This window comes from Oryctolagus cuniculus, chromosome 9, assembly GCF_964237555.1.
Source record: "Oryctolagus cuniculus chromosome 9, mOryCun1.1, whole genome shotgun sequence".
In the NCBI taxonomy this organism is placed as follows: Eukaryota; Metazoa; Chordata; class Mammalia; order Lagomorpha; family Leporidae; genus Oryctolagus; species Oryctolagus cuniculus.
The window spans coordinates 95613499-95637896 of NC_091440.1; the positions used below are offsets into that span (position 1 = coordinate 95613499).

The 24398-nt window shown below is 44.5% G+C and overlaps 1 protein-coding gene across 12 annotated transcripts in view; it reads left to right on the plus strand.

The window, feature by feature from the left end:
* ATP8A2 (ATPase phospholipid transporting 8A2) overlaps positions 1 to 24398 on the plus strand; it is a 729626-nt gene that overhangs the window by 237539 nt on the left and 467689 nt on the right. For 11 of the 12 annotated variants that reach the window (XR_011378928.1, XM_070049167.1, XM_051850719.2 and 8 more), the window contains 12 exons: positions 654 to 819; positions 4384 to 4511; positions 5211 to 5288; positions 7106 to 7194; positions 7452 to 7496; positions 9669 to 9744; positions 13653 to 13758; positions 14399 to 14481; positions 18046 to 18095; positions 20599 to 20668; positions 22535 to 22619; positions 23958 to 24097. Coding sequence is in view for 11 of the 12 variants with exons in the window: in XM_070049167.1 (XP_069905268.1) it covers positions 654 to 819; positions 4384 to 4511; positions 5211 to 5288; positions 7106 to 7194; positions 7452 to 7496; positions 9669 to 9744; positions 13653 to 13758; positions 14399 to 14481; positions 18046 to 18095; positions 20599 to 20668; positions 22535 to 22619; positions 23958 to 24097 (1116 nt within the window). In the remaining variant the exon portion in view is untranslated. The remainder of the gene's footprint in view (positions 1 to 653; positions 820 to 4383; positions 4512 to 5210; positions 5289 to 7105; positions 7195 to 7451; positions 7497 to 9668; positions 9745 to 13652; positions 13759 to 14398; positions 14482 to 18045; positions 18096 to 20598; positions 20669 to 22534; positions 22620 to 23957; positions 24098 to 24398) is intronic. The other variant, XM_070049166.1, reaches the window with a different exon arrangement.

Consider the following 24398-nt stretch of genomic DNA (forward strand, 5'->3'; position numbering starts at 1 on the left):
TTTCTCTTGTCCACAAGGCCCTTCCTGACTTTTGCTTCTCATTTATTGTTTGTTTTTCCAACTTTTTGTCCATCCATTTATTTTGATACCTATTAATGTTCTATTGGACGCTATTGATATGTATGTGTTCGTGTTTGTCCTTTTGCCTCTAATTTTTTGAGCTAGTTGAGGAAAGATGTGTATTTTAAAAATATCTTTGTATATTTATTATAGAGCCAAGTTAGTAATTTTAAGATTCTCCTTAGATTTTTATGGTGTAGAATCTCTGACTTCCTCTTGAATTAACAGTGTTCTGATTTCTTTTAAACTGGATTTAAGTTTAGAACCTGTTATGTTCTAAGATGCTGACAGTGACTAAACTAGATCTAATCATAAGTACAGAATTCCATATCATTGGAATTTTTTAATTCCAATGTAGAATTCCAATGTAGGTAGAATGTGTCTTCTTTCTTATTTCCTTATGACTGATTGTTGATTTAGGAGCCTGGTACAACTTTTAATGTTATTGACTGTTTGACCAAAAAGAAAAAAATTAGGAAAAGTAGTCTTTTACTTTTTTGCTGTTGGATTTGGTTATCTTACCTCCTTTTATCCCCACCCCTTGTGCTCAAGTCTGTTCTTGACCCTTACTAGTTTTAAATGCTGTTGTACAGAATTCAACCAAAGCACCTCTCAAGAGATCAAATGTTGAGAAAGTGACCAACGTGCAGATCCTGGTATTGTTTGGAATCCTCTTGGTCATGGCGTTGGTGAGCTCAGTGGGGGCTCTGTACTGGAATGGGTCCCATGGTGGAAAAAACTGGTACATCAAGAAGATGGGTAAGTGTTGGGATGGATTGCTTGTTGAAGTCGAGCAAAACCATACTGGAATGTCCTTCCAAGCACGGCAGATGTGTGACGGCCATGCTATTTTTTGTTCCCTTGGCTACTGTACCCAATGCTAGCCTTTCAAGAGGAGTTAACAGATTGGGAGTCATGTAATGAAGTGAAGATGGGCACATTCGAGGGATGTTTTATACTCAAATACTATTTTACTTATTTTGAAGATATTTTCTTAGTAGTTGTTTTAGGGATTACAAACTACATCTTGATTTTTTGGAATCTACTTCAGATTCATACTGGCTTAATTCCAGTAAAATATAAAAATTGCACTCCAGTGAACATACTCCATTTCTTCCCTTGTTTGTGTTATTATTGTCCTATATATTATATGAGGGTACTTAAAAAGGTTCATGGAAAAATGAAATTGATAGCCACAAAATTGAAATCCATGCATTTCTTTCATAATACACACTTACCATGTTCTTAGAGAAGATCTCTCAAATGCATGCACTTAAGAAATTTTTGCACCAAAAGAAATGTTATCTTTTTCCATGAAATTTTTTTCTTTTTATTTATTTAAAAGGCAAAGAGAAAGAGGTGTGGGGAGAGAGAGAGGGAGGGGTGGGGGAGATATTGAGTGTCAGAGTCAGAGATATTCCATCCACTGTTTAAACCCCAAGTGCCTGTCACAGCTGGGACTGGGCCAGGCTGAAGCCAGGAGCCTGGAATTCAATCTAGGTCTCCCACATGTGTGGCAAGAATGAAACCATTTGAGCCATCACCGCTGTCTCCCATGGTATGCTTAAGCAAGAAGCTTTACAACATAAGACTGGAGTTGGGGGAGATAGAGGTGTTGCTGGTCTTCATGGTCAGCCCCTACCCTTGCTCAGCAAAAAACTTAATCATTGTGTATCCATGAATCTGTGGCTGGGGGTGGGGAAACAGCCTCTGTCTTAAATACCAAAGGCTTCTACTTTGTTTACTGAAATTCAGTAAATTTTCTTGAAATGCATTTGAACTTTTGTACTCTCTGTGAACCATTTCTAAAAACTTAAAGTGTTTGCTTTCTGTGAGTTTGTCCAATTTTATTGCAGTATTTTTTGGGAGGTGGGAACATGGTGATCTCTTTACACAGCAATTCCAGAAAATAAATAGAATTTTATGACAAAAATATTGAATGAATCTGAATTCTAAAATTGGTATTGGTTTAGGATTATTCACATCTTTCAATATATTGAAATTAATTGCTTCATGAGAGGGATTTGTGAGATGTGCTAAATGGATTAACAGGTGATTTCATCAATGTGTGAACCTCATAGAGTGCGCTTCATGAACCAAGATGCCATGGCATCACTACAAAATATAATATTATGAGACCACTGTCATGGATGTGAACCACCCTTGACCAAAATGCCCTTACATGGTGCAATACTGTTAAACTGAAAACCATTTATTTAATGTTCTAATTATTTCAAATAGAAAACTGCAGACAGATCTGAGTGCTCAGGTGAGCACGTAACAATGTGGGGAATGTGACTGGAACTTCAGGTGTTGGTTGGATCAAAAGCTCTGGGTTTTGGTTCTTACACTTTGGATTTGGGATCATGTTGCATGTCCAGTTTCAGATGGACACAGATACTTTGTGTGCATACATAATTAATTCCAGAATGTCACAGGTTAGGTAAATATATAGCGCTGACACCAACTCAGTGTAGGGGAGGCTTTGTGGAAGCAGATGCCTTCTAAAGTGCTCAGGTGATGCCAAACTCCAGTGCTAGCTGCACAGTTTACCGAGGAGGAATGGCCTTTGTGTGCCATGCGTAGTCTTTCCGTCCTTATGGTGTAGTTGGGGTAGCTCTGGTTGTGGCCCTCTGAGTTCACCTTTGCATTTCACTTTTGGAGCCCTCTCAGTTCCTCTCAGATTCGGCCCTTGCTCCCTTCCTCTTCATTATTATTGCTTGGCTGATCCTTTTTACATGGGGCTAAGATTCTCTTTTCTTTCTTTATGGGCCTCTCTCATCTCCTGGTTTGGATCAGAAGTTTCCAGTGTTTCTTTAGCCTTGGTTTTGGGTTTTCCCTGAATGTGCCCTACTTTTTGACATTATATTGAATGATATGAAGCTACTGTGGCCTGTGTTCAAAATTACAAAGTTTTAACCTCTTAATATAAGATTTTAATTCACAGACAGATCTTCTTTTAAACAGATGTACCTCAGGAACATTTGTAGTTGTTGGGATAATGATCCTATTTAGAAACTCCTTGATTCTTCAGAAGAGCAAGATAGCAAAAGCTTACATTAGGAAGAAAAGACAGCAGCAGGAAACTTGGAAGCTGTAGTGTAATGAGTAAAAACATGGAAGAATGGAGGAAAGTGAAACTTCTGGCCGGCTTGCACCTGCTTGCCTTCTTACTTCTCAGCAACCTGTCTTTCCATCACTACCATTCTCCAGAACTCCAAATCTGAACCAGACTGCATCATGTGACCCCATAGCCTTGGGGAAGGCTTCCAACTACAAATCCCCAGTCTCCAGTCCTATGCTTTCGTGGTCTTCAGTCTATCCTTGATACTAGTCAATCCCTTGGCCTGCTATGGCCTCCCCTGCCTCTTGCCAAGGTAAGAAGATAACCTTTTTCCTGATGTCAATATATCCTGGCTATCAAGGCAAGACCCTCTTCTCTGATGTACCCTCTCCCTCTTTGCCTCTCCTGGCTTCTCTTCCTGTCCAGGCTGATCCTGCCCCTACTTTGGACTTCAGTGCTTGGGCTCTTGTTCCATCAAGACTTTCCTTTTTGTTGTTGTCTGTAGTAAGTCAGCCCAGGCCTTCTTGTGTGCCTCTCCCTCATCGCCTGCTTCCCTTGCTCAGACTTCATTACATCTTGCCAGCCTTTTGGAGTGCCCAAGACACTCGTACCTGAGTTGTAGGTGTTCTTTACAACCATTTAAAAATTTACTTATTTATTGTTTTTATGATTGATTTTGTTTAAGGAATAAAACTTCATGCATTTAATATATAAAGCTTTGGGAACATGATGCTTCTTCCCCCCACCTCCCTCCCATGCATACTCCTACCCTTCTTCCTCCTCCCTCTTTAAAGGCCTGTCCTCTTCTCTGTATTCTTGTGTGTTGCCTGTGTTTTCTCTGTTCATCAAATCTGACTCAAACGTCTGTTTTTCTGGATGATCTCTAGTGACCTTGCTTTTCTATTAAAAAAAAAAAACAAACCAACTCTCCTCACTTGGTTCATGCAGTGCCCTAAAAACTCCACTTCAGTGGCTGTGTGCTGCTGTGTGATCACATCTGGGCACGTGGCTGCCTCTGCCCTGTCTCCTTGCCTAATGTTTGAGGAGCAGCCAGCTGTTTGTTAGCAGGGACCTTTGTATTCACAGTTACTCACACGTAGCAGGTGCTCTACTACAACTCTTTTACCTCAGATGTCTTTTAGTTCATTTAATTTGAATATTGTCGTGAAGATATTTTAGAAAATTTCCAAAATAAGCAAGTAGAAGAGCTGAGTGGGGACTGTAACTGAAGCTGTAGGCCTCCTGGTTTTCTTCCACAGACGCGAGTTCGGACAACTTTGGATACAATCTGTTGACGTTCATCATTTTGTACAACAACCTCATTCCCATCAGTCTGTTGGTGACCCTTGAGGTTGTGAAATACACACAAGCCCTCTTTATAAATTGGGTGAGTAGTTCTAAAGTTGGGATTAAAAGTTGAGTGCCTGGGAAATGTGGACCCCTGTTTTCTCATCAGGGTTTTGTCATTGAATTGGGCTTTCAGGAGAGCACTGGTGGAGGTCATTTGTGTTTGGGTCCTGGGTTAAGCTGGCCAGAGAGCTGAGAAAGGATGTCGATGAGTGTGTCTCTGAGAAGTGGGGAGGATAATGTACCTATTCAAGGGTTGGTGTGAAGATTGAGATGATGGAGGTAGAATGCTTAGCAGGTACTTGTCTTCTGGTTGTAATTGCTGCTGATGCATTTTAAGTTTTGTCAATGCTGAACAAAATGCCTCTTGGCTGTTCATTGTAGCATTCATGAAATATCAAAGTTCACCATGACAGTAAACTTGGATTCAGTTGTGCAGCAAGGGTTGCAGTTCTAAGGAACTGCTATGGCCTTTAGCATGGTCTTCAGCAATTTGCAGAGAACGTGCTTTTATATGCATTTTTGTTCAATCTTCACAGCAATCCTCTGAACAGGTTACTAACCAGGCTGAGTCATGAGTTACTTCACATCTTGATCCCAATAGCTGCTGTATTGTCACTCCAAATTTAAAGATTAGCTTTACATTAAAATTAGTCTTAAGCTACCTCTTCGGTATTAATTGGAGTGGATGGCTGGTACATGTGTTTTCTAAACTTCTTACTCTCTCTGTCCATCCCAGGACACAGATATGTATTATCTAGGAAATGACACTCCTGCAATGGCCAGGACCTCAAACCTTAATGAAGAGCTTGGGCAGGTGAGATCCTCTTCGGGAACTTTGGTAATTTGACACTGGCATGAAGGGAGATGAGTGCCAGCAGAAAAACCATAGGGGATTTGGCAAAAATAGTTCTCCATGAATGTGGTTATGGGGTCTGATTTGTTTATCTGGGGCAAATGACAGGAAAAACAATGGTTGTGGTATACAGATGTTGAGTAACCCCACAAAACATGTGGGGGCTAGTCTGAAGGACCAGTGTCTCTCACATGTTCCAGATTTTCTTTCTGGAATATTCCAGGGACCTGGAATATTCTTTTCACTTTCACCCTCACAACTCCACTTCACTGAGTTATACTTTGCATTATGTCTTCATCTTACATTGAAATTACTACAAGGAACAGCATATTCTAAATGCGTTATAATTAAAGATTGTGACTTCTTCGTTGTTGTTAAAGATTTATTCATTTAGTTGAAAGTCAGAGTTACAGAGAGAGGGAGGGCAGTGAGAGAGAGAGAGAGAGAGAGAGAGAGAGAGAGAGAGAGAGATTTTCCATCAGCTGCTTCACTCACTAGTGGTCCTAATGCCCAGTGCTGGGTCAAGCTGCAAGCAGGAGCTAGGAGCTTCATCTGGGTGCCCTATGTGAGTGGAAGGGGCCCAAGTGCTTGGGGCATCTTCCACTGCTTTCCAGGCCATTAGCAGAGGGCTGGATTGCAAGTGGAGCAGCCAAGAAGACACAGGCCAGTGCTGTTATGGGATGCTGGTTTCACAGGTGGTGGCTTTACCTGCTATGGCACAACACTGGCCCCTATTGACTGGATTTCTTTCTTTTGTTTTTTAAGATTTGTTTATTTTATTTGAAAGAATCAGAAAGAGACAGAGACAGACAGGGAGACAGACAGACTGACCTTCCATCTACTGTTCACTCTCCAAATGGTCACAATGGTCAGGGCTTGGCCAGGGGCTTCATCCAGGTCTCCCACAGAGGTGGCAGGAACCCAGTCACTTGAGCCATCCCCTCTGCTTCCCATAATCTGCGTTAGCAGGAAGCTGGGGTCAGGAGCCATAGCTTGGAATTGAACCCAGGCACTCTGATGGGTGTCTTAACCTCTAGGCAAAATGCCTGCATTGGAGGTCAAGACTTGAAAAGAATGCACATTGTATGAGACCAGGCAGTATCGTGAGTAATGTTGTGTAGCATTGAGATGTCTCATGACAGAACTTATTACTCAGAACTTACAGACTCGATATGAGGGCCATGACTGAAGCTTCCTTTGCATATGTCTGTGCAATTGGACTAAGAATTAGTTATGGAAATAGACTGGTAAGTGGTCTCAGCCTCAGGTGCATTTTTTGTCATTGATGTGCTTGCTTTAAAGCAATCTATTTGTTCAAATTTAATACAGATTTGGCCGGCGCCGCAGCTCACTAGGCTAATCCTCTGCCTTGCGGCGCCGGCACACCGGGTTCTAGTCCCGGTCGGGGTGCCAGATTCTGTCCCAGTTGCCCCTCTTCCAAGCCAGCTCTCTGCTGTGGCCAGGGAGTGCAGTGGAGGATGGCCCAAGTGCTTGGGCCCTGCACCCGCATGGGAGACCAGGAGAAGTACCTGGCTCCTGCCATCGGATCAGCGCGGTGCGGCGGCCATTGGAGGGTGAACCAACGGCAAAAGGAAGACCTTTCTCTCTGTCTCTCTCTCTCTCACTGTTCACTCTGCCTGTCAAAAAAAAAAAAAGAAAAAAGAAAAAAAAAAGAAATTTAATACAGATTTTGAAAAAGACAGAAGGAAATACTTCATTTAATTGGTCTTTGCATCTTACTACATTCTGATGTATACTCATTTTCTTCCTTGATTTAGGTAAAATACCTATTTTCTGACAAGACTGGAACTCTTACATGCAATATCATGAACTTCAAGAAGTGCAGCATTGCTGGAGTAACCTATGGGTGAGTGTATGTATTATTTGCTGAAAGTCCCACCTGTCTTCTTCTAATCAGATAGTTTATTTTTAACTAGTCCGATATCTTCCATAGGTAGTCACTGCTGAATATGTTTAAAATTTAACAGATCCTAAAGGAAACTTTACAAACAGTGAAAACTTGTTTGTTTCTGCCAGTATTGACCTGGAGATCCCAGGCTGCCTGTCATTATGTCTCTTGCTGGTGTTTGATTGCACTCTGCGACCTCTCTGTTCTCTCCGCAGTCATTTCCCGGAGCTGGCGAGAGAGCCGTCCTCTGATGACTTCTGGTAAGAAACTTCTGGTGCTTCTTGATGCATTAGCGGAAAGGACTTCAGAATAATTTCCTGGAGACATTTCTCACCTAAATGTTTTTTATATAAATTAAAGTTGCATATGTATTATTTTGAAAGAGAATCAGGATAAGATTTGAACACAAACGTGCTTTGGAAAGACTGTGCTTCAACGCTTTTAGCAGCAGTCACCTGCGCTGGGTTCCATGCTTCCATTTTTCTGAAGCAGCCACCGTAGACTTTGTGACTTATATTTTTATCCCTGTGTTTCACATAGTATGTCAAGGCTGATTTTAAAAATTGTAGACATTGTTAAATTTCCTGCTGTGGTGGAGGAAAATCTCACCTTTTGTGAAATTTTTTTTAACCTTTATTTTATTTATTTGAAAGAAAGAGTTAGAGAGAGAGGTAAAGACAGAGAGAGAGGTCTTCCATCTGCTGGTTTGCTCCCTAGATGGCTGCAATGGCCGGAGCTGAGCTGATCTGAAGCCAGGAGCCAGGAGTTTCTTCTGGGTCTCCCATGCATGTACAGCGGCCCAAGGACTTGGGCCATCTTCCACTGCTTTCCCAGGCCATAGCAGAGAGCTGGATTGGAAGAGGAGCAGCCAAGACTAGAACCAGCGCCCATAAGGGATGCTGGAGGATTAATCTACTGTGCCACAGTGCCAACTCCAGCCCTTCACATTTAATTCAGTGTGGTAGTATGCAGCCAGCATATAAAGTTGCCTTCTCTATAATTATATTTTTAAACCATTTATTTATGAGGGAGATATAGATATAGAGATAGATAGATAGATAGATAGATAGATAGATAGATAGTTTGAGCACTCCCATCTGCTGATTCATTCCCCAAGTACCCACAACAGCACGGCTGGCATGGAGTCAGAGGCAAGACCCAGGAACTCAGTCCGGGTCTCCCATGCGGTTGGCAGGGCGGACTACCTGAGCCCTCACTGCTGTCCTCCAGGGTGTGCACTGGCAGGGAGCTGGAGTCAGGAACCAGAGGCAGAGCAAACCCAGGCACTCTGAAGTGGGATGCAGGTGTCCTAACTGCTGGACCAAACACCCACTCCCTTTCTTGTAATTTTTTGCTGCTTTCTCTCTCTCCTATATGATGTCCAGCTACAAATGAGTGCACAGATAAAATGCAGTGATCCTTCTTACTTTACTGACTTTGAGCAGACAGTATTGGAAGTTTTCCTTGGTAGAAGTTACACAAGGACCAAACAAAATGACAAAGTCATGATATTGATCTTTGGCCTTTGTTGCTTCTCCTTGTAATTATGTTGTTACTTGTTATCACTTACAAAACATTGATTTATAATAGGGTTAAGGATTTGCATTTTAAACTTGAAATAATATAGATTATCCTACATCTTTAATTTTAAATATAGGGATAGGTGTTTTGCCCTTAGCAGTTAAGCCACTGGTTAGGACACTTGCATTTCCACCTTGAGTACCTGGGTTCAATTCCTGGTTCCGGCTTCTGACTTCAGCTTCCTGCTAATACAGACCCTGGGAGGCAGCAGGGATGGCTCATGTAGCTGGGCTCCCGCCGCGCTGCTTGTGTAGAAGACCAGGATACAGCTCTTGGCTCAAAGCTCTGATCTCCCCTAGTTGTTGTGAGCATTTGCAGAGTGAGCCAGCAGACAGGAGCTCATTCTTTCTCTGTCTCTCAAATACATAATAACTAAAAAATAAGAATAATATAGTTTAGTAGGCCTTTTAGGTATGATTCTTCTTGAAGCAGATTTTTTTTTTTTTTATTTTTGATAGGCAGAGTGGACAGAGAGAGAGACAGAGAGAGAAAGGTCTTCCTTTGCCGTTGGTTCACCCTCCAATGGCCGCCGCTGCAGCCGGCGCACCGCGCTGATCCGATGGCAGGAGCCAGGATCCAGGTGCTTTTTCCTGGTCTCCCATGGGGTGCAGGGCCCAAGCACCTGGGCCATCCTCCACTGCACTCCCTGGCCATAGCAGAGGGCTGGCCTGGAAGAGGGGCAACCGGGACAGAATCCGGCGCCCCGACCGGGACTAGAACCCGGTGTGCCGGCGCCGCAAGGTGGAGGATTAGCCTATTGAGCCACGGCGCCGGCTTTTGAAGCAGATTTTCACCAGGTCTATAAGATAGGAACTTTTAACCATGTAAGTATTCTATATTCTATTTTTCAGTCGTATACCACCTGCCCCTAGTGATTCCTGTGACTTTAATGACCCCCGGCTGTTGAAGAACATTGAAGATCACCACGTGAGTCCAGAATTTTCTTCTAAGACATCGGATAGCTGCGGGTGCACTTTTCCCTGCTTTTTGTTTGTTTTTAATTAACACAGACTACTTTTACAAATGTAAGGGACAGTGTTCTGCTTTGATACATGCACACATTGGGTTTAGGATCAGATCAGGATAATCAGCATTTGTCCAGTCTGTTAGATCTTTCCAAACCTCGCTCAGTGAAGACTCTCACAGGTGCTCTCTGCAAAGTGCCTTGTGTGGTGAGTGCTGGGCTGCATCCCTCTCGTGCTCTTCCCAAGCCTGTTCTCTGCGCGTGTTTCTGTGGGGGCTGAGCAGGGTTGAGGTGCTCTCCCCTAAACACCACTTCTTGCTGTCACCTCTGTGGCCACAGGGAAGGGCAGGCATTTTAGGAAGAACCCCCCTGGTTATAGAAGTAGGGATCCACCCTCTTCCTTCTTGCACTCCTCCCTTTCCACCCTCCTGAGCCAAATTTCCTTTTATGTTAGTGGAAAGGCCAGTGGGCAGAGGGGCGCATGTGGCCCATGTGTCCCTGACCTGGGGATATTCTCATGAGCATCAAGACATAGGGGAACTTTATCCATCTGCATGCACCCAAAGTGTAACAGGGCTGTGAAAGTTCATTTTCTATTTTTAAGTAAAAGCCTATTGGCCTGTGTGTGGTATTTTTTAAAATTTCTTGTATCCTTGAAGCTTTCTGAGGTCATTTTTTTAAAGTTTATTTATTTATTTGAAAGGCAGAGTTACAGAGAGGCAGAGAGAGAGAGAGAGAGAGAGTCTTCCATCTGCTGGTTCACTCCCCAAAATAGCCACAATGGCTGGAGCTGGGCCAAGGAGCCAGGAGCCAGAAGCTTCTTCCATGGCTCCCATGTGGGTTCAGGGGCCCAAGGACTTGGACCATCTTCTGTTGCTTTTCCAGGCCATAGCAGAGAGCTGGATCAGAACTGGAGCAGCCAGGAATCGAACCTGGTGCCCATATGGGATGCAACACTGCAGGTGGTGGCTTTACTCACTCCACCACAGTTCCAGCCCCACTGAGGTCATCTTGATCCAGGCTACTTCGTTAACTAAGCCCTTTAATAATTCACAACCAAGTCCACTATAGATGGTAGGGCAGGGGTTCTAACCATTTGGTTTGTGAAGATGTGGGGTTGGATGAAATGTACTCAGTGTATGTAAGCTGTGAAGTATAGGCCCTATTAGATCACTTGTTCATTTTGTTAAAATATGGTGGGGTAGAGGGAAGGTTTGTTTGAGGGTTTTAGGCTGTGGCTATATTCATGTCTAAATTATCTTGGGACCATTGACTAAAATTAAAGCATTTGACCCAAGAAAGCATTTGCTTTCCTCCCAAAGGAGTGCATCCATCTGCTACAGAATTTTCTTTTTTCCTGGGTCATCATTGCTGTCTCTCTAGTCCTTTAGAACTGCTTTAGCTTTTTGTGGGCTGATAGCCAGGATGGAATTTGGCTCTTAGTCAAAGAATCAACCTATGGAAAATTTCAAAGGACAGTTCATGCAATCCCTTGATTACATTGCTAAGCAGTGACTTTGTGGGATAAATTCCCAAAGATTTGCCAAGGAGTAAGAGGTAACTTTCTTTCAAATCATTATGCCTTGGAATTTTGAGCTTGAGTCTTCCAGAAAAATTCATATGTCTGTGTCTATGTATATGTCTGTGTGTATTATACAGATATCATAGAGACAGAAAACAGAATAGAAGTAACTAAGGGGTACGGCAAGGAGAATTCATGTTTAACAGAATTTGGGGATGATGAAAAGTTTTGGATTTAGTTAGTGGTGATGGGTGTACAGCATTGTGAGTGTATTTTATACCACTGAATAGAACACTTAACAAATGCATAAGATGAAAAATATTACATATGTATTTTATCATAATTAAAATCTTAGAAAAAGAAATATGTACACACATTCTGTAGCTACAAATATATACACCCATACATAGAAACATCTAATCCTTAGGCTTCAGATTAATTTTATCTCTCCCCTGATTTATTATAGAATACTAAGTTAGGTAGATGGCCAAAGGCAGAGTAATTTTGTTTTAGTCATTTTTTTTTTCAAATCTTCATTATTTTTGTCTGGCCTGCCATTCAAGTTAGTAACTCAGAAGCTAAGATTTCTATTCAAGTCTCCCATGTGGGTGATAGGGACCCAAGTAATTGGGCCATCATCCGCTGTCTTCCCAGGTGTTGGGAAGCTAGATGGAAGCAGAGCAAGGAATGGCTTAACCTGTTGCTTCACGAAACCTACCCGCATATCATGCTTGAAGTGGCAGCCCGTGCAGACAGGTGCAGCTGAGCAAGTGTATCCACCATAAGGAAGGATGTAGTTTTTGGCCTTGAAAACCCAGAAGAGTCAGTTGAAACTCTGAGAGCTATTAAGAGCAATGTTTTTACTTTCATTCCAACAATAAACCATTAAAATACAATGGAAGTCAAATTGCATTCATTATATTAAAAGCAAAAATAAAATGCCTCATATGGTTATTAAAAAATTCTTTAGGGGCAGGAATTTGGTGAAGTGGTTAGATTCTTGGCAGATTCTCTCTCTCTCCCCCTTCAATCTTCCTTTCTAAAAATAAAAATAAATTTAAAAATACATTTTTTAAAAAAGGAAAATTTATCTGAGCAATTAAACTTAGTAGGCTGTCCGAGAAAAAGCAAACAAACCAAGCAAAGCAAGAAAACCATTTGAGAATCAGGCAGCCCCCAAACCAGAGCAGGGTCTAAGAACTCCAGCTAACAACAGAGCTGGCCATCCTTTCCAGAGAAGTGTAGGCAGGACACATTAAAGACTAACTGGCTACATGTTCGTTAATCGACAGCCAATCAACTACAGCTGAACTAGTTGATTGGTTACAGCTTGAGTCGTTAGTTGGCCACAGCACATCCTGTGCTCAATCAGAGCTCAGTTACTCAACTCTGCTTTGGTTTGTTCTGTCAGTGTAGTATGCAGGATCCTGGTCCAGAGCCATGGACTCCCAAAAATTTTGTTGAACACAATGTTTCGCATGCATAAGTCACTCAAGTATTTTTAAGCAAATACAAAACTTAGTAAGGTGGATGCCAGGTCCTGTGTTTAGAAGCCTTTAGTGAATGGTGAGATGTTATACTCTTAGATGGGAAAATAGTATTGAGGGGTCATTTCCCCACTAACTGTAAATGTGGTCTGATCTCAATTAAAATTATGGAATTTTTTTTCAGGGGAGATGGGAGAAATTGATTAAAACATATTTAGGGCAACTTGGGTTTTTGCTGGTTTTTAATAGTAAGGGGTGAGGGATACCCACTGCTTCACACATATGCAGAGATTATAAAGTTAAAGATCAGACATGGTATGGAATAAACACCATACTGTAGCCAGAAAGACTAGGCCCGCATGGGACTGTCTGGTTAATGATGGGGGCAGCACCTTCTCTTTGCTGGGATGGGGGTGCACCCATGAGCCAGGACCCGTGAGCTCACCCACCTGGATCTAGAGTGGGGAGGAAGCCCTTGAGAGTTTGGGAAGCAAGGCCTCTTCCTGGGTGTTCCCTGACTGCATGGACCAGTGTGCAGGAGCCACATTCCAAGAGAAGCTGGATGATGGGCTTCTCGGGTGAAGCAGCTGTGGCCCTGAAGACCAGGGGATGAGTGAGGAGGCAGAGGGCCTGCTGTGAGCAGGTCAGGGTTGCGGTGGGGGGGCACTGGGAAGGATGTGCCTTGTTTGAGGAACTGAAGAAAAACCAAAGAGGTGGGATAGGTGGGGGTCAGGTGGAGTCCAACTGTTGGAACGGCAAGAGGAGCCCATCAGTGGATTAGAAGTAACTGATTGCAGGCACTTTAGTGCTGGTGCAGTCACAGGATTGTAACTGAAAGGCTAACTCGGTCTCCTGTTTGCAGCCCACAGCCCCTTGCATTCAAGAGTTCCTCACCCTGCTGGCGGTGTGCCACACTGTGGTCCCCGAGAAGGATGGCGATAACATCATCTACCAGGCCTCTTCCCCAGGTGAGGGCTCTCGCCAGGTGTACACTGCTGGCCCCTTCCTTGGAGACTCCGGTGTCTGCAGATATGGGTGGGAGAAGGGGTGGTGCGGGCTGCCTTGTGGGAGCCCCTGTCTCTTCCTCTGGCTTCACACCATTTGCAGGTTGCAGCGACAGATGCTAAAGCCATAGGCAGCAGGTGTTGGGCCCCTCTGACTTCTCAGGTAGCATTGCAATGCCTGCAGAAGCTACGGTGCTATCCAGAGCTCCCAGCATTGGTGTCTGCTCACTCTCATGCCTCCTGGATTTTCCAACTGCTGGGCGACTGTGTCTGGGAGCAGGGTCTCTATCTACTCACTCCCTGGTGCTGTGAAGCCCCCAGTCCTGTGACTAAGACCTGGCCTTGCCCCTGGGGACATTAGAAAGGTTAATCAGAGAGAAGTTGATCCTAAGTGAGAGCAGTGGGAGTGTGAATTGTTGCTGTCCCGGTGAGTCACCTTGAGCCCTGGGTCCTCCGGCCCAGGAGACACGCTCGTCTCAGGCCCTTGGAGATAGAAAGAGCGAGTGCTGTGTACCCCACGTGTGTACCCCACTCCTGTGTCGTGATGCCAGGCCTCTCGCAGTGCAGTGGCTGAGTCAGCGTTTCCCTGCCTCCTTGTTGACAGATGAAGCTGCGCTGGTGAAGGGAGCCAGAAAGCTGGGCTTCGTCTTCACGGCCAGGACGCCCTACTCCGTCATCATCGAGGCGGTAAGGGACGCGCCCCCTGCACCCCGGTCACGTGTGTGAACCAGCACGTGTGTGAACCACCACGGCTGCCAGCGTGGTCGCCGAGCTTCAGTTTTTCTTTTTGTGGAAAAACAGACCCGTTGGAAGGCCCATGTAAGAAGGATCCTCTTAGCTCACACCTGCTCTTTCATATGGTAGTGGTGGTTCCCTCTGCCAGTGGCTTTCCCACAGGCCTTCCGTATGCTGATGGCAAATCCTTGGTAGCAAAGAGCTTTGTAGGCCTTCTCTTTGCTCTATGGAAGTTGGGAAAGCAGCCTCATAGCCCTCTCATCTCTGAGGGGAAGGTCTGCATCGCTCTGTGACCTCTGCAGCTGCCCCTTCTTGCACAGGGAGCCCTCACGGCCTGCTGGACTTCAGTCTTGTTAGCTGGGAGAGAGGAGTTACAGCTTCAACTCTCTTCTTTCTGTCTTAGGGTCACCCTCCTCACCCTGAAGTCAAGGGGTTACATGTTTTCTGATGCTTCTTTGAGTTTCTTTCCCACTGGCCAGAAGGGTGAATTTAGTGATAGGGAAAAACTTACATAGGTTGAACACCTCTCACTTGCGGTGCCTGGGACTAGAAGTGTCTCAGGTCTTGGATTTTTGTGGATGTTGGAATATTTGCATCTACATAATGAGGTATCTTCAGAATGAGACCAAAATCTAAACATGTGATTCATCTGTTTCACATGTACCTTCTATATACATAGACTGAAGGTCATTTTATATACTATTTTTAGTGCTCCTGTGTTGTGACTGCAACTTGTCATATGAAGTCAGGCATAGAATTCCACTTGTGGCATCAGCTTGGTGCTAAAAAGTTTTGGATTTAGGGACATTACAGATTAGGGATGCTCAGCCTATACACAGGGATTCCTGAGTTGACGAAGCAGGGGGAAGTGGTTGTTAGGACTGGCAAGACACTGCTGTTGTGCAGTCAGTCACTACCATGTAGAAGACTGCATTTTACTGTCTGAATTGATATGCGCCTGAAGGTGGTCACTGCCTCCCATGACCCCTGCCTTTCCCCAGTCCTTAACTTGGGGAAGGCTTTATGGGTCCTTGAATCCCCAGCATGCTTTAATACATTTGAAGTTCACTTACAAAGACTGTAATAACTTGATAGTATTCCTGTCAGCTTTTACTTTTCCTTATGTGCAAAACCTGTAAAATACCATACCTTATACAAAGTGCCCATTTCTTGACATTTTCAGTTTCTTTTCTTCTGGAGTACAGAGATAAGATCCTGGTTTTTTTTGTTGTTGTTGTTTTGATTTTTTTTTTTTTTTTTTTTTGCTTTACTCCGGTCAACAGAGGAAATTTAGCTTTGGGAAACGTGCAGTCATGACAAGCTGAACAAAGTGCTGATCGAGTCTAGAAATTTCCTTCACAGGAGCTTCAGAAAAACGAGGTCGTCTTTTCCTTCAGTCGGAGGAAACTTTTAACCTTAGCGGTGGGATTTCCAGTGCTCGGTGCTGCTGTGTTCCATTCCTCTGCAGTGACACCCAAGGCTCAGGTTCAGGGAGCAGGGTGTGGAGTGGCTGGCACCGGCCGGTGGCAGGAGAGAACAGCCACTTCTGCACTGCTCACAATGCCAGGTCAATGCTTGGAGTTAGCAAGCCTTTTGGTGTTGTCCTCACAGTGTCAGAGGCCAGCAGTCCTGTTTCAGGGAGTGAGGGAAGATCACACTGTAGTTAGCACTTGTAAGTAATCATCATTTTAACATTCCTCTTCAACCAGTAATACTGGGATATCTATCATCAAACCACAGATTCTCAAATTGGCCACCAGGTGTTTACGTGGAGTGTCCTTGCTGCTCCTCTGACAGCTGAGTGCACCAGTCACCAGTGGAAGTGGCTCGTGTAGCAGCAGTGCTGAGGGGTGGCACCTGGCAGGTAGGGCAGTGGTGCTAGGGGCCTCACCAGTGGGGGCCTTACCAGTGAGGGCCTTCCTGAACAGGTTGCTGGGACACAGGAGGAAGAGCTGTTGAGTTCAGACTGAGGCAGGCCCAGGCAGGTGGATCATTAGTTGGGTTTTAGGAGGCAAAGAGGGCAGTGGCAAGTTGTGGGTGGGAAGATGATAATTATTCACTCAGGAACTCGGTAATTTGATTAGGTTTAATTACTTTTCTGAAACCTAAGGTCTTGTCATTCGGAAACTGGACCCAAACTCCTATCCGTTGGGCTCTGAAAACTGTGTTTTCTTTTTAAAGATTTATTTTATTTATTTGAAAGAGTTACAGTGAGAGGTAGAGACACAGAGAGAGGTCTTTCATCCGCTGGTTCACTCCTCAGATAGCCGTAACTGAAACCATGAGCTTCTTCCGGGTCTCCCACGTGGGTGCAGGGGCCCAAGGACTTGGGCCATCTTCTACTGCTTTCCCAGGCCATAGCAGAGAGCTGGATTGGAAGAGGAGCAGCCGGGACTAGAACTGGTGCCCATATGGGATGCCGGTGTTTCAGGCCAGGCCTTTAACCTGCTGTGCCAGTTTTCTACACTGTGATATATTGGGGAAATAGAGTACAGATTAGATTTTTAAAAAAGATTTATTTATTTATTTGAAAGTCAGAGTTACACAGGGAGAGGAGAGGCAGAGAGAGAGAGAGAAAGAGAGAGAGAGAGAGAGAGAGAGGTCTTCCATCCACTGGTTCACTCCCCAATTGGCTGCAATGGCTGGAGCTGCGCTGAACCGAAGCCAGGAGCCAGGAGCTTCCTCCAGGTTTCCCACGCGGGTGCAGGGGCCCAAAGACTTAGGCCATCTTGTACTGCTTTCCCAGGCCATAGCAGAGAGCTGGATTGGAAGTGGAGCAGCTGGGTCTCGAACTGGAGCCCATATCAGATGCTGGCGCTTCAGGCTAGGGTGTTAACCCGCTGCCCCACAGTGCTGGCCCCTGCAGATTAGATTAAAACATTAGAAAAGGCAAGCACACAATCTGGAATTTTTGATATTAAAAAAACATGGTGAACATTGACCTTATAATTTGAAAGAACCCAGATAAAAAGGACATTTGATTGCCCATCCTAAAACCAGTAGAGATTCATAATCATCCCATATCTGCAAATCCAAAGGCCGTGGAGTCCCTAAAGTCTTTTCTTGTGTTTGGGGGAATAGTCATTTGGCAGCAAATGACATTCACAGTGTGAGATTCCCATATTTTGCTGCACAAAATGGAAACGTTGCAACACAGTGTGTTAGACTGGACTGTGCTGGGGACATAATGATGTGTAATCTGTGCATGTACTGTTCTGAAATGTCATATTCTGAACTCAGAAGCACAGATGGCTCCAGGGTTTCTGATGGACCTGTATAGCTTGCGTCTGTACCAACTGCTAGGACACCAGGTACCTGAAGGAAAATGAGATACTTCTACCAGAAGAGGGAGCTCTGACCCTACCAAATTGGGCAGAACAGTCCATGTTGAAAGCATATGAAAAGCACGGTGTGTGTGTGTGTGATGTACATGTTGATGATCCTGACACAGTTGCTTTGAGATTTTCATACTTTGGACCTCAGGTGAGAACCTTTTTTTTTTTTTTTTCCCTTTAGATGGGACAAGAGCAGACATTTGGAATCCTTAATGTTCTGGAATTTTCTAGGTATGTTTCTCTTTTCTACCCTTGAAACAAAATACTTCAGTATATTTAACAGCTTCATCAGAGTGCATGAGTGTGTGGTATGATTAGATACAGTCAGTCCTTCAGTATTAAACACGGGAAATAGATCTGCACAGACCCTCTTCTTGGAATTTGTGGCTCTCATTAGAGATGGTGAAGTAGGTTGGTTTTCTTTTTTTTTTGTTTCCAAAAGAAATGTTATACGTCCATGTCCTCCTCTTTCTTAAGCTCTGCAGAGCCTGGTGTTCTTGCGTCAGCAGCTGCAGATGTGTGTCTGCGTAGTTTGGAGTATGTGATGAGGGCACTGTTTTCATTGGCGTTTTCCAAGTCCCGTGAGGTCACGCCTCTTGCACCATCTGACACTCCCCTGGAGCTGTCAGAAACCGACAGATGATGTCAGAGTCCCTCAGTTTGTCCCACCAGAGGCCTGGGCTACGCCGGGCAGTTGTTTTGGACTTATGTGGACTCATTCTTACCCTGTGCAGTTTTTTTAATGTAAGACCCGGAATGTTTGCTGGATTCTTTGTTCCCCCATATCAGTACCATTCAGAGTGTATTACAAGGAAACATTTTAATGTTTTATTTCCTTCCCTCTTTATAATGTTAAACTATCAATACTGGAGCAAGAATACAAAAGCATTCTTTCTTGTTGTTGAAAGTGGATTTTCAATGACTTTTGTGAAATGATTCACAAATTGTTTGCTCTGTCTGCCTTATAAGCTGTTTGATGAAAGTCAGATTTGTATCCTTTTGTAGGAAATAGTTTCCAGCCCTAGTCTGGTGTGTGAGGACTGCAAACTTGATTTTGTTGGGTTGGATGCCCCTGGGATTAAGTCTTAGGTGGGAGAGATGGGGGATTGTTGGGGACAGTAGCACTTACAGGGTAGGAGACAGTGTTCCTGTGGGTCTTGGACAGGGACGCTTTGGACATATTTCTGAACCTTTTTTATGCCCCCTTAGAAACTGCTTTGGGGTTGAATTAACTAAGATCAGCAGTTAATGGACATACAAGGGAGAGAAAAGAATTACATAAAAACAGGTGACAATGGGTGAAGACATAAGGATTTATTTTTAAGTTACAAGAGAAGAAGAGTAGACAGATAATTTGTGGTTACAATTTTGGTTCTATTTCTTTTCAATTGACTCACCTTTCTCCTGATACCACATAATGTTAAAAATACTCCTTTGAAGCCATTGGCGGTAATCCTTCTTTACACATTGAGAAACCATTGAGAAACTGAAACACAGGTTAACTTTTCTAAGAAGAGCCAGCCGCTGGACAGCTGAGAGAGAGTGGAAAACCAGGTCAGAGAGAATACTGCGGGCCAGGACGCTAAATAGATAATGTCCCCTGTAAGAGTGGGGATGATCTCTTGCCTGACCGTTTGTCCATGTGTGAAAGGCTCTTGCAGCTGGCGCCGCAGCTCAGTAGGCTAATCCTCCGCCTGCGGCGCCAGCACACCTGGTTCTAGTCCTGGTCGGGGCGCTGGATTCTGTCCCGGTTGCCCCTCTTCCAGGCCAGCTCTCTGCTGTGGCCAGGGAGTGCAGTGGAGGATGGCCCAAGTGCTTGGGCCCTGCACCCCATGGGAGACCAGGATAAGCACCTGGCTCCTGGCTTTGGATCAGCGTGGTGTGCCGGCCGCAGTGCGCCAGCCATGGTGGCCATTGGAGGGTGAACCAACAGCAAAGGAAGACCTTTCTCTCTGTCTCTCTCTCTCTCACTGTCCACTCTGCCTGTCAAAAAAAAAAAAAAAAAAGGGTGTTGCAGGCCCACTGTAAGGTTCACTCAAGATGCTGGGGATTCAAGACTGCGTGGCAAAGCTGGTTGGTGGAAAGCTTGCTTGTCGCCAAGGGGTGGTTTCAGAAACAACAGGCGTGGATCAGCCTTTAGGAAGAGGAGGGCAGGGAGATTCTTGTGTGCTTGAAGCCCTGCGTGCCTGAGAGGGTTGTACAAGGGGAGGCTGCAGAGAGGGGTGCAGAGCAAAGAGGAAGAGGAATGTATGGGTACTGGGGAGTCATTGAAACTCATCAGTTGAAGGTGAGCTGTGAGTAGGGAGGTGTTGCAGTGAGGAGAGCAGAGAGGAAGACTACACACAATGAGGAGGCGTTTAGGCGATTCTGAATCTACTTGGCTAATTACTGGGCTGTTAGCAATCAGGTTAATATTTTGAGCTATAAAATGGAGATGAATTTGGAGAGTATTGTCAGAGTCAATTAGATGTACTATGGCAGTGCTCAAATTCTGTCCCTCCTACTGCAAATAGCTGTGCTAGTGCATTTTTATGGCAGGGAAAGAAATAGGTTGATGTGTGTTTGATAGAAATTAGAAGAGTGGATTTGTGATTTTGTGTGTTCGAGGGAAAAGCTAAGGAAAATGGAGCTTTGCCATTCTGAAGACTTTCACCTTTTGTTTTGGTTAGTGTTCCGGTCATGAGACGTGAGCCCTGGAAAAACAGTGACAACATTTTTTTTTTAACCCATGCAGTGACAGGAAAAGAATGTCGGTGATCGTTCGAACTCCTTCAGGACAACTTCGGCTCTACTGTAAAGGGGCTGTGAGTATCGGAAAAGTGCCCAGTGCTACAGAGAGTTCTTGGGGCTGCTTTGTTCTGTAGCAGCCTCTGACCGTTTGTCCAAGTGTGGAAGGCTCTTGCGGGTCCACTGTAAGGTTCTCTCAAGATACTGGGGGTTCAAGACTGTGTGGCAAAGCTGGTTGGTGGAAAGCTTGCTTGTCGCCAAGGGGTGGTTTCAGAAACAGCAGATCCGTGTGCTGCGGAAATCCTGGGAGTATGGTTTCTGATTCTACGTTTCCCTTGCTGTGTTGTGACTTTGGGAAGATGATTTGTGTAAGCTTGTGATAATCTTCCTGTACTCTGATCTGTGAGGGAACTTCAGACATTTGTGGAAAAAGGTAACTGTTTTGGTGCAAAAACCTTTGGGATCTATCCATGCATGGGCTTTTCTAACATATTTTCCCTGAACTTTCTGAAGCGTCATCTATTGGTTCTCTAGTGTGTTTCTTTACGTGTCACAGAGAACTAGGGTGCAGGTCCCTTGGTCATGTTCATGGGTGGCCTCTTCTGCTTGGTGTCCTTTCTGTTCCGTCTTCTCCTCCTGGTAACCAAATCTAAAAGTATTATCTTGAAGGAAAGGTGTTACTGGTTATGGGTTGTACTTGTAAAGCTAAATCCTGTTAATTCATGGTCCTGTGTATTGAGGGACAGAATTATTTAAGCTTGTTGTATGAGACCATTTCAAATACATGAACCTACATGGGGATCAGTGATTTGTTGAAAATCTTAGCTTTACCAAATTGTCAGAAGAGACGAGTGGTTTCACTTGAGTATACTCTGACTAGGGATTTTAATAATGAGTAATGCATGGGAATTCTAACAGAATTATTTCAGGACCCATGAAAGAATTGTGTGTTTTTAGAAACAACAGCTTAAATTGAGGTCATCTGGGTTATATACTCACATGGTATTCTTTTTTAACTTTCTATTTGTTTATTTGCCATTGTGCACTGGGTACCACAGTGAATGAAAAAGGGTCAATGTGAGGTGCTGGAGAGAGAAAGGCTGACTGCACAGCACTGTAAATCTGAAAATGCTGCAAAGTATATTTTATTTTCATGGAATTTAATCCTCTTCAAACATGACCTCCCTTAAACCAGACTAGATTTCATTAAAAAAAAATCTAATGTCCTGAAATAATGCGATTTATAGTATATGAGAAGTCTCCAAAAACTTCTTGGAAAAATGCACATTATGAAAATTCTATGCATGGACTTCCAGGTTTTCTTATGCTGAAATTTAGTGTTTAATTCCATTTTCCCATGGATTCTATGAAGTCCCCTTCTAGCTGATTGGTTATCAACTAAGAGGAGGCTTCATCTAGTCCCCCAGTCCTGCTTGTCAGACATGGCGATCACCACCAGGTAGTGAGCTGCGTTCACCCGTGTGCCTCTTGGCAGAACTGGCTTCAGCATCGCATGCACCCTCTGCTTCAGAGCCACTGCACTATCAGCAGGCGGGGTTGTACTTGAGTTAGTTAGGATATGCATTTTACCTTTCCCACTTGCACACAGGCCTCTTGTAAATTTTGAGTGTGAGCTTTCCAAGTTCGGTTGGATGTTATCATCGGGACTTGAGAGTCCCTGATTATTCCTCTGGCTCCCCACCATGTTTTTGTTTGGGTTTTACAGTACATACCAGGCGTTGGTTTTGTTGGACACATTTGTACCCAATTTGTTTTCCAAAGCTTCTGCCTGAACCCAGCCAAGAACTCTATTCCTACTTGCCCACTCAAGTATTCTCATGCGCATTTGATAAACACTAACCAAACAAAGCCCTGATTATTAGCAATCCCTCTGGAAGATTTGCTTAAGGAATTACCAGTCACAGTGTTTTCCTATTTTATAGGATAATGTAATTTTTGAGAGACTCTCAAAAGACTCAAAATACATGGAGGAAACATTATGCCATCTGGAATATTTTGCCACAGAAGGTAAGTGAAGTTTGGAAATGTTTCTTGTGACTATTGAAATTGAACTTGCAAGTGTGTTTGGCTGGTGCTTGGATAAGGAGTCCTGGTCTGAATAGGCGTGACCTTTTTGTGCCGTACATGGCTTGTTTCGTAGGAATACATTCTTCAGGTACCTACCCGAGCCCCCTCCCGTTCCCACATTCTGTGCCTGTGGCAGTGATGAGGTGCATGGCAAAGTCTGAACTCAGTGACTTGTATGCGACTGTGCTGACTCATTACTGATAGTACAGAGGGAAGGCAGAGTAACTCACAGCATGAGGACTCGCTTTCTCAGAAAAAGTATGTGGTTAAATCCCTGTCCCTCACTTGTTGTCTTTTTTTATTTTTAATTTTTATTTGACAGATAGAGTTAGACAATGAGAGAGACAGACAGAGAGAAAAGTCTTCCTTCCATTGGTTCACCCCCTAAATGGCCCGCTACAGCCAGTGCTGCGCCGATCCGAAGCCAGGAGCCAGGCGCTTCCTCCTGGTCTCCCATGCGGGTGCAGGGGCCCAAGCACCTGGGCCATCCTCCACTGCCTTCCTGGGCCACAGCAGAGAGCTGGACTGGAAGAGGAGCAACCGGGACTAGAACCTGGTGCCCATATGGGATGCCAGCGCCGCAGGCGGAGGATTAACCTAGTGAGCCACGGCACCGACCCCTCACTTGTTGTCTTTATGACACTGGCTTGTCTATGACTTTGGAAATAATTCAGTGAGCCCATTGTGAGCAACCAAGGCTTTGCATACCACTGATGTCAGACATTGCCCCCAGAAAATGTGATCATAGCTGAACCCACATTTAAATGCTGACTGCTGCTTTCTTGCCATAGGACATTCCTAGGGCTACACATGAACACATATGCAAGTGTACTGACACACACACACACACACACACACACATGCATGAGCACGGCTGCTTCAAAGCCTGGGTCTTTCAGGTGCTAGCACACTCGGCTCTTTACTGCTTTCTAGAAACGTATTTCCTGCCTGTTCTATTTGTTGACTCCTGCTTGCTGCACCTGTGCCCATGGATCCTGCACAGCACCTCTGCCTCTCTGCTGTGCTGAATTCACTCTTAGGAGTTCGTGTTTATGCTCGGATTCACAGAACAGATTTTTTCTATTAGAATTCAGTAGAATTGTTTTTAGATGTCCCTGTGTAGATGTGTGAATGCTGAAGTTCGGGTGACCCGAAAATCAGATGGTTTCTTTTAATTTTTTGAGCATGCGTATATAAAAGGGAAGCACGGGATGTCCCCCCCGGGGGTGGTGGTGTCAGCACTCTGCTTGTCCCCATTCACTAGTGGCTGTTTTGCAGGCTTGCGGACCCTATGTGTGGCTTACGCTGATCTCTCTGAGAATGATTATGAAGAATGGCTGAAGGTCTATCAGGAAGCCAGTACCATACTGAAGGACAGAGCCCAGCGGCTGGAAGAGTGTTACGAGATCATTGAGAAGGTAATCACACAGGATGTGGCTTCTACATGCTCCCCGGAGGACTTAACCACCTTCTGAATGCAGTCTTTGATCAGGAGATCATTCACTATAGAGTCATGCTCTGCTTCTTTGTATTTTTTTTTTTTTTTGACAGGCAGAGTGGACAGTGAGAGAGAGAGACAGAGAGAAAGGTCTTCCTTTGCTGTTGGTTCACCCTCCAATGGCCGCCACGGCCGGCTTGCTGCGGCCGGCGCACCGCGCTGATCCGATGGCAGGAGCCAGGAACCAGGAACCAGGTGCTTTTCCTGGTCTCCCATGGGGT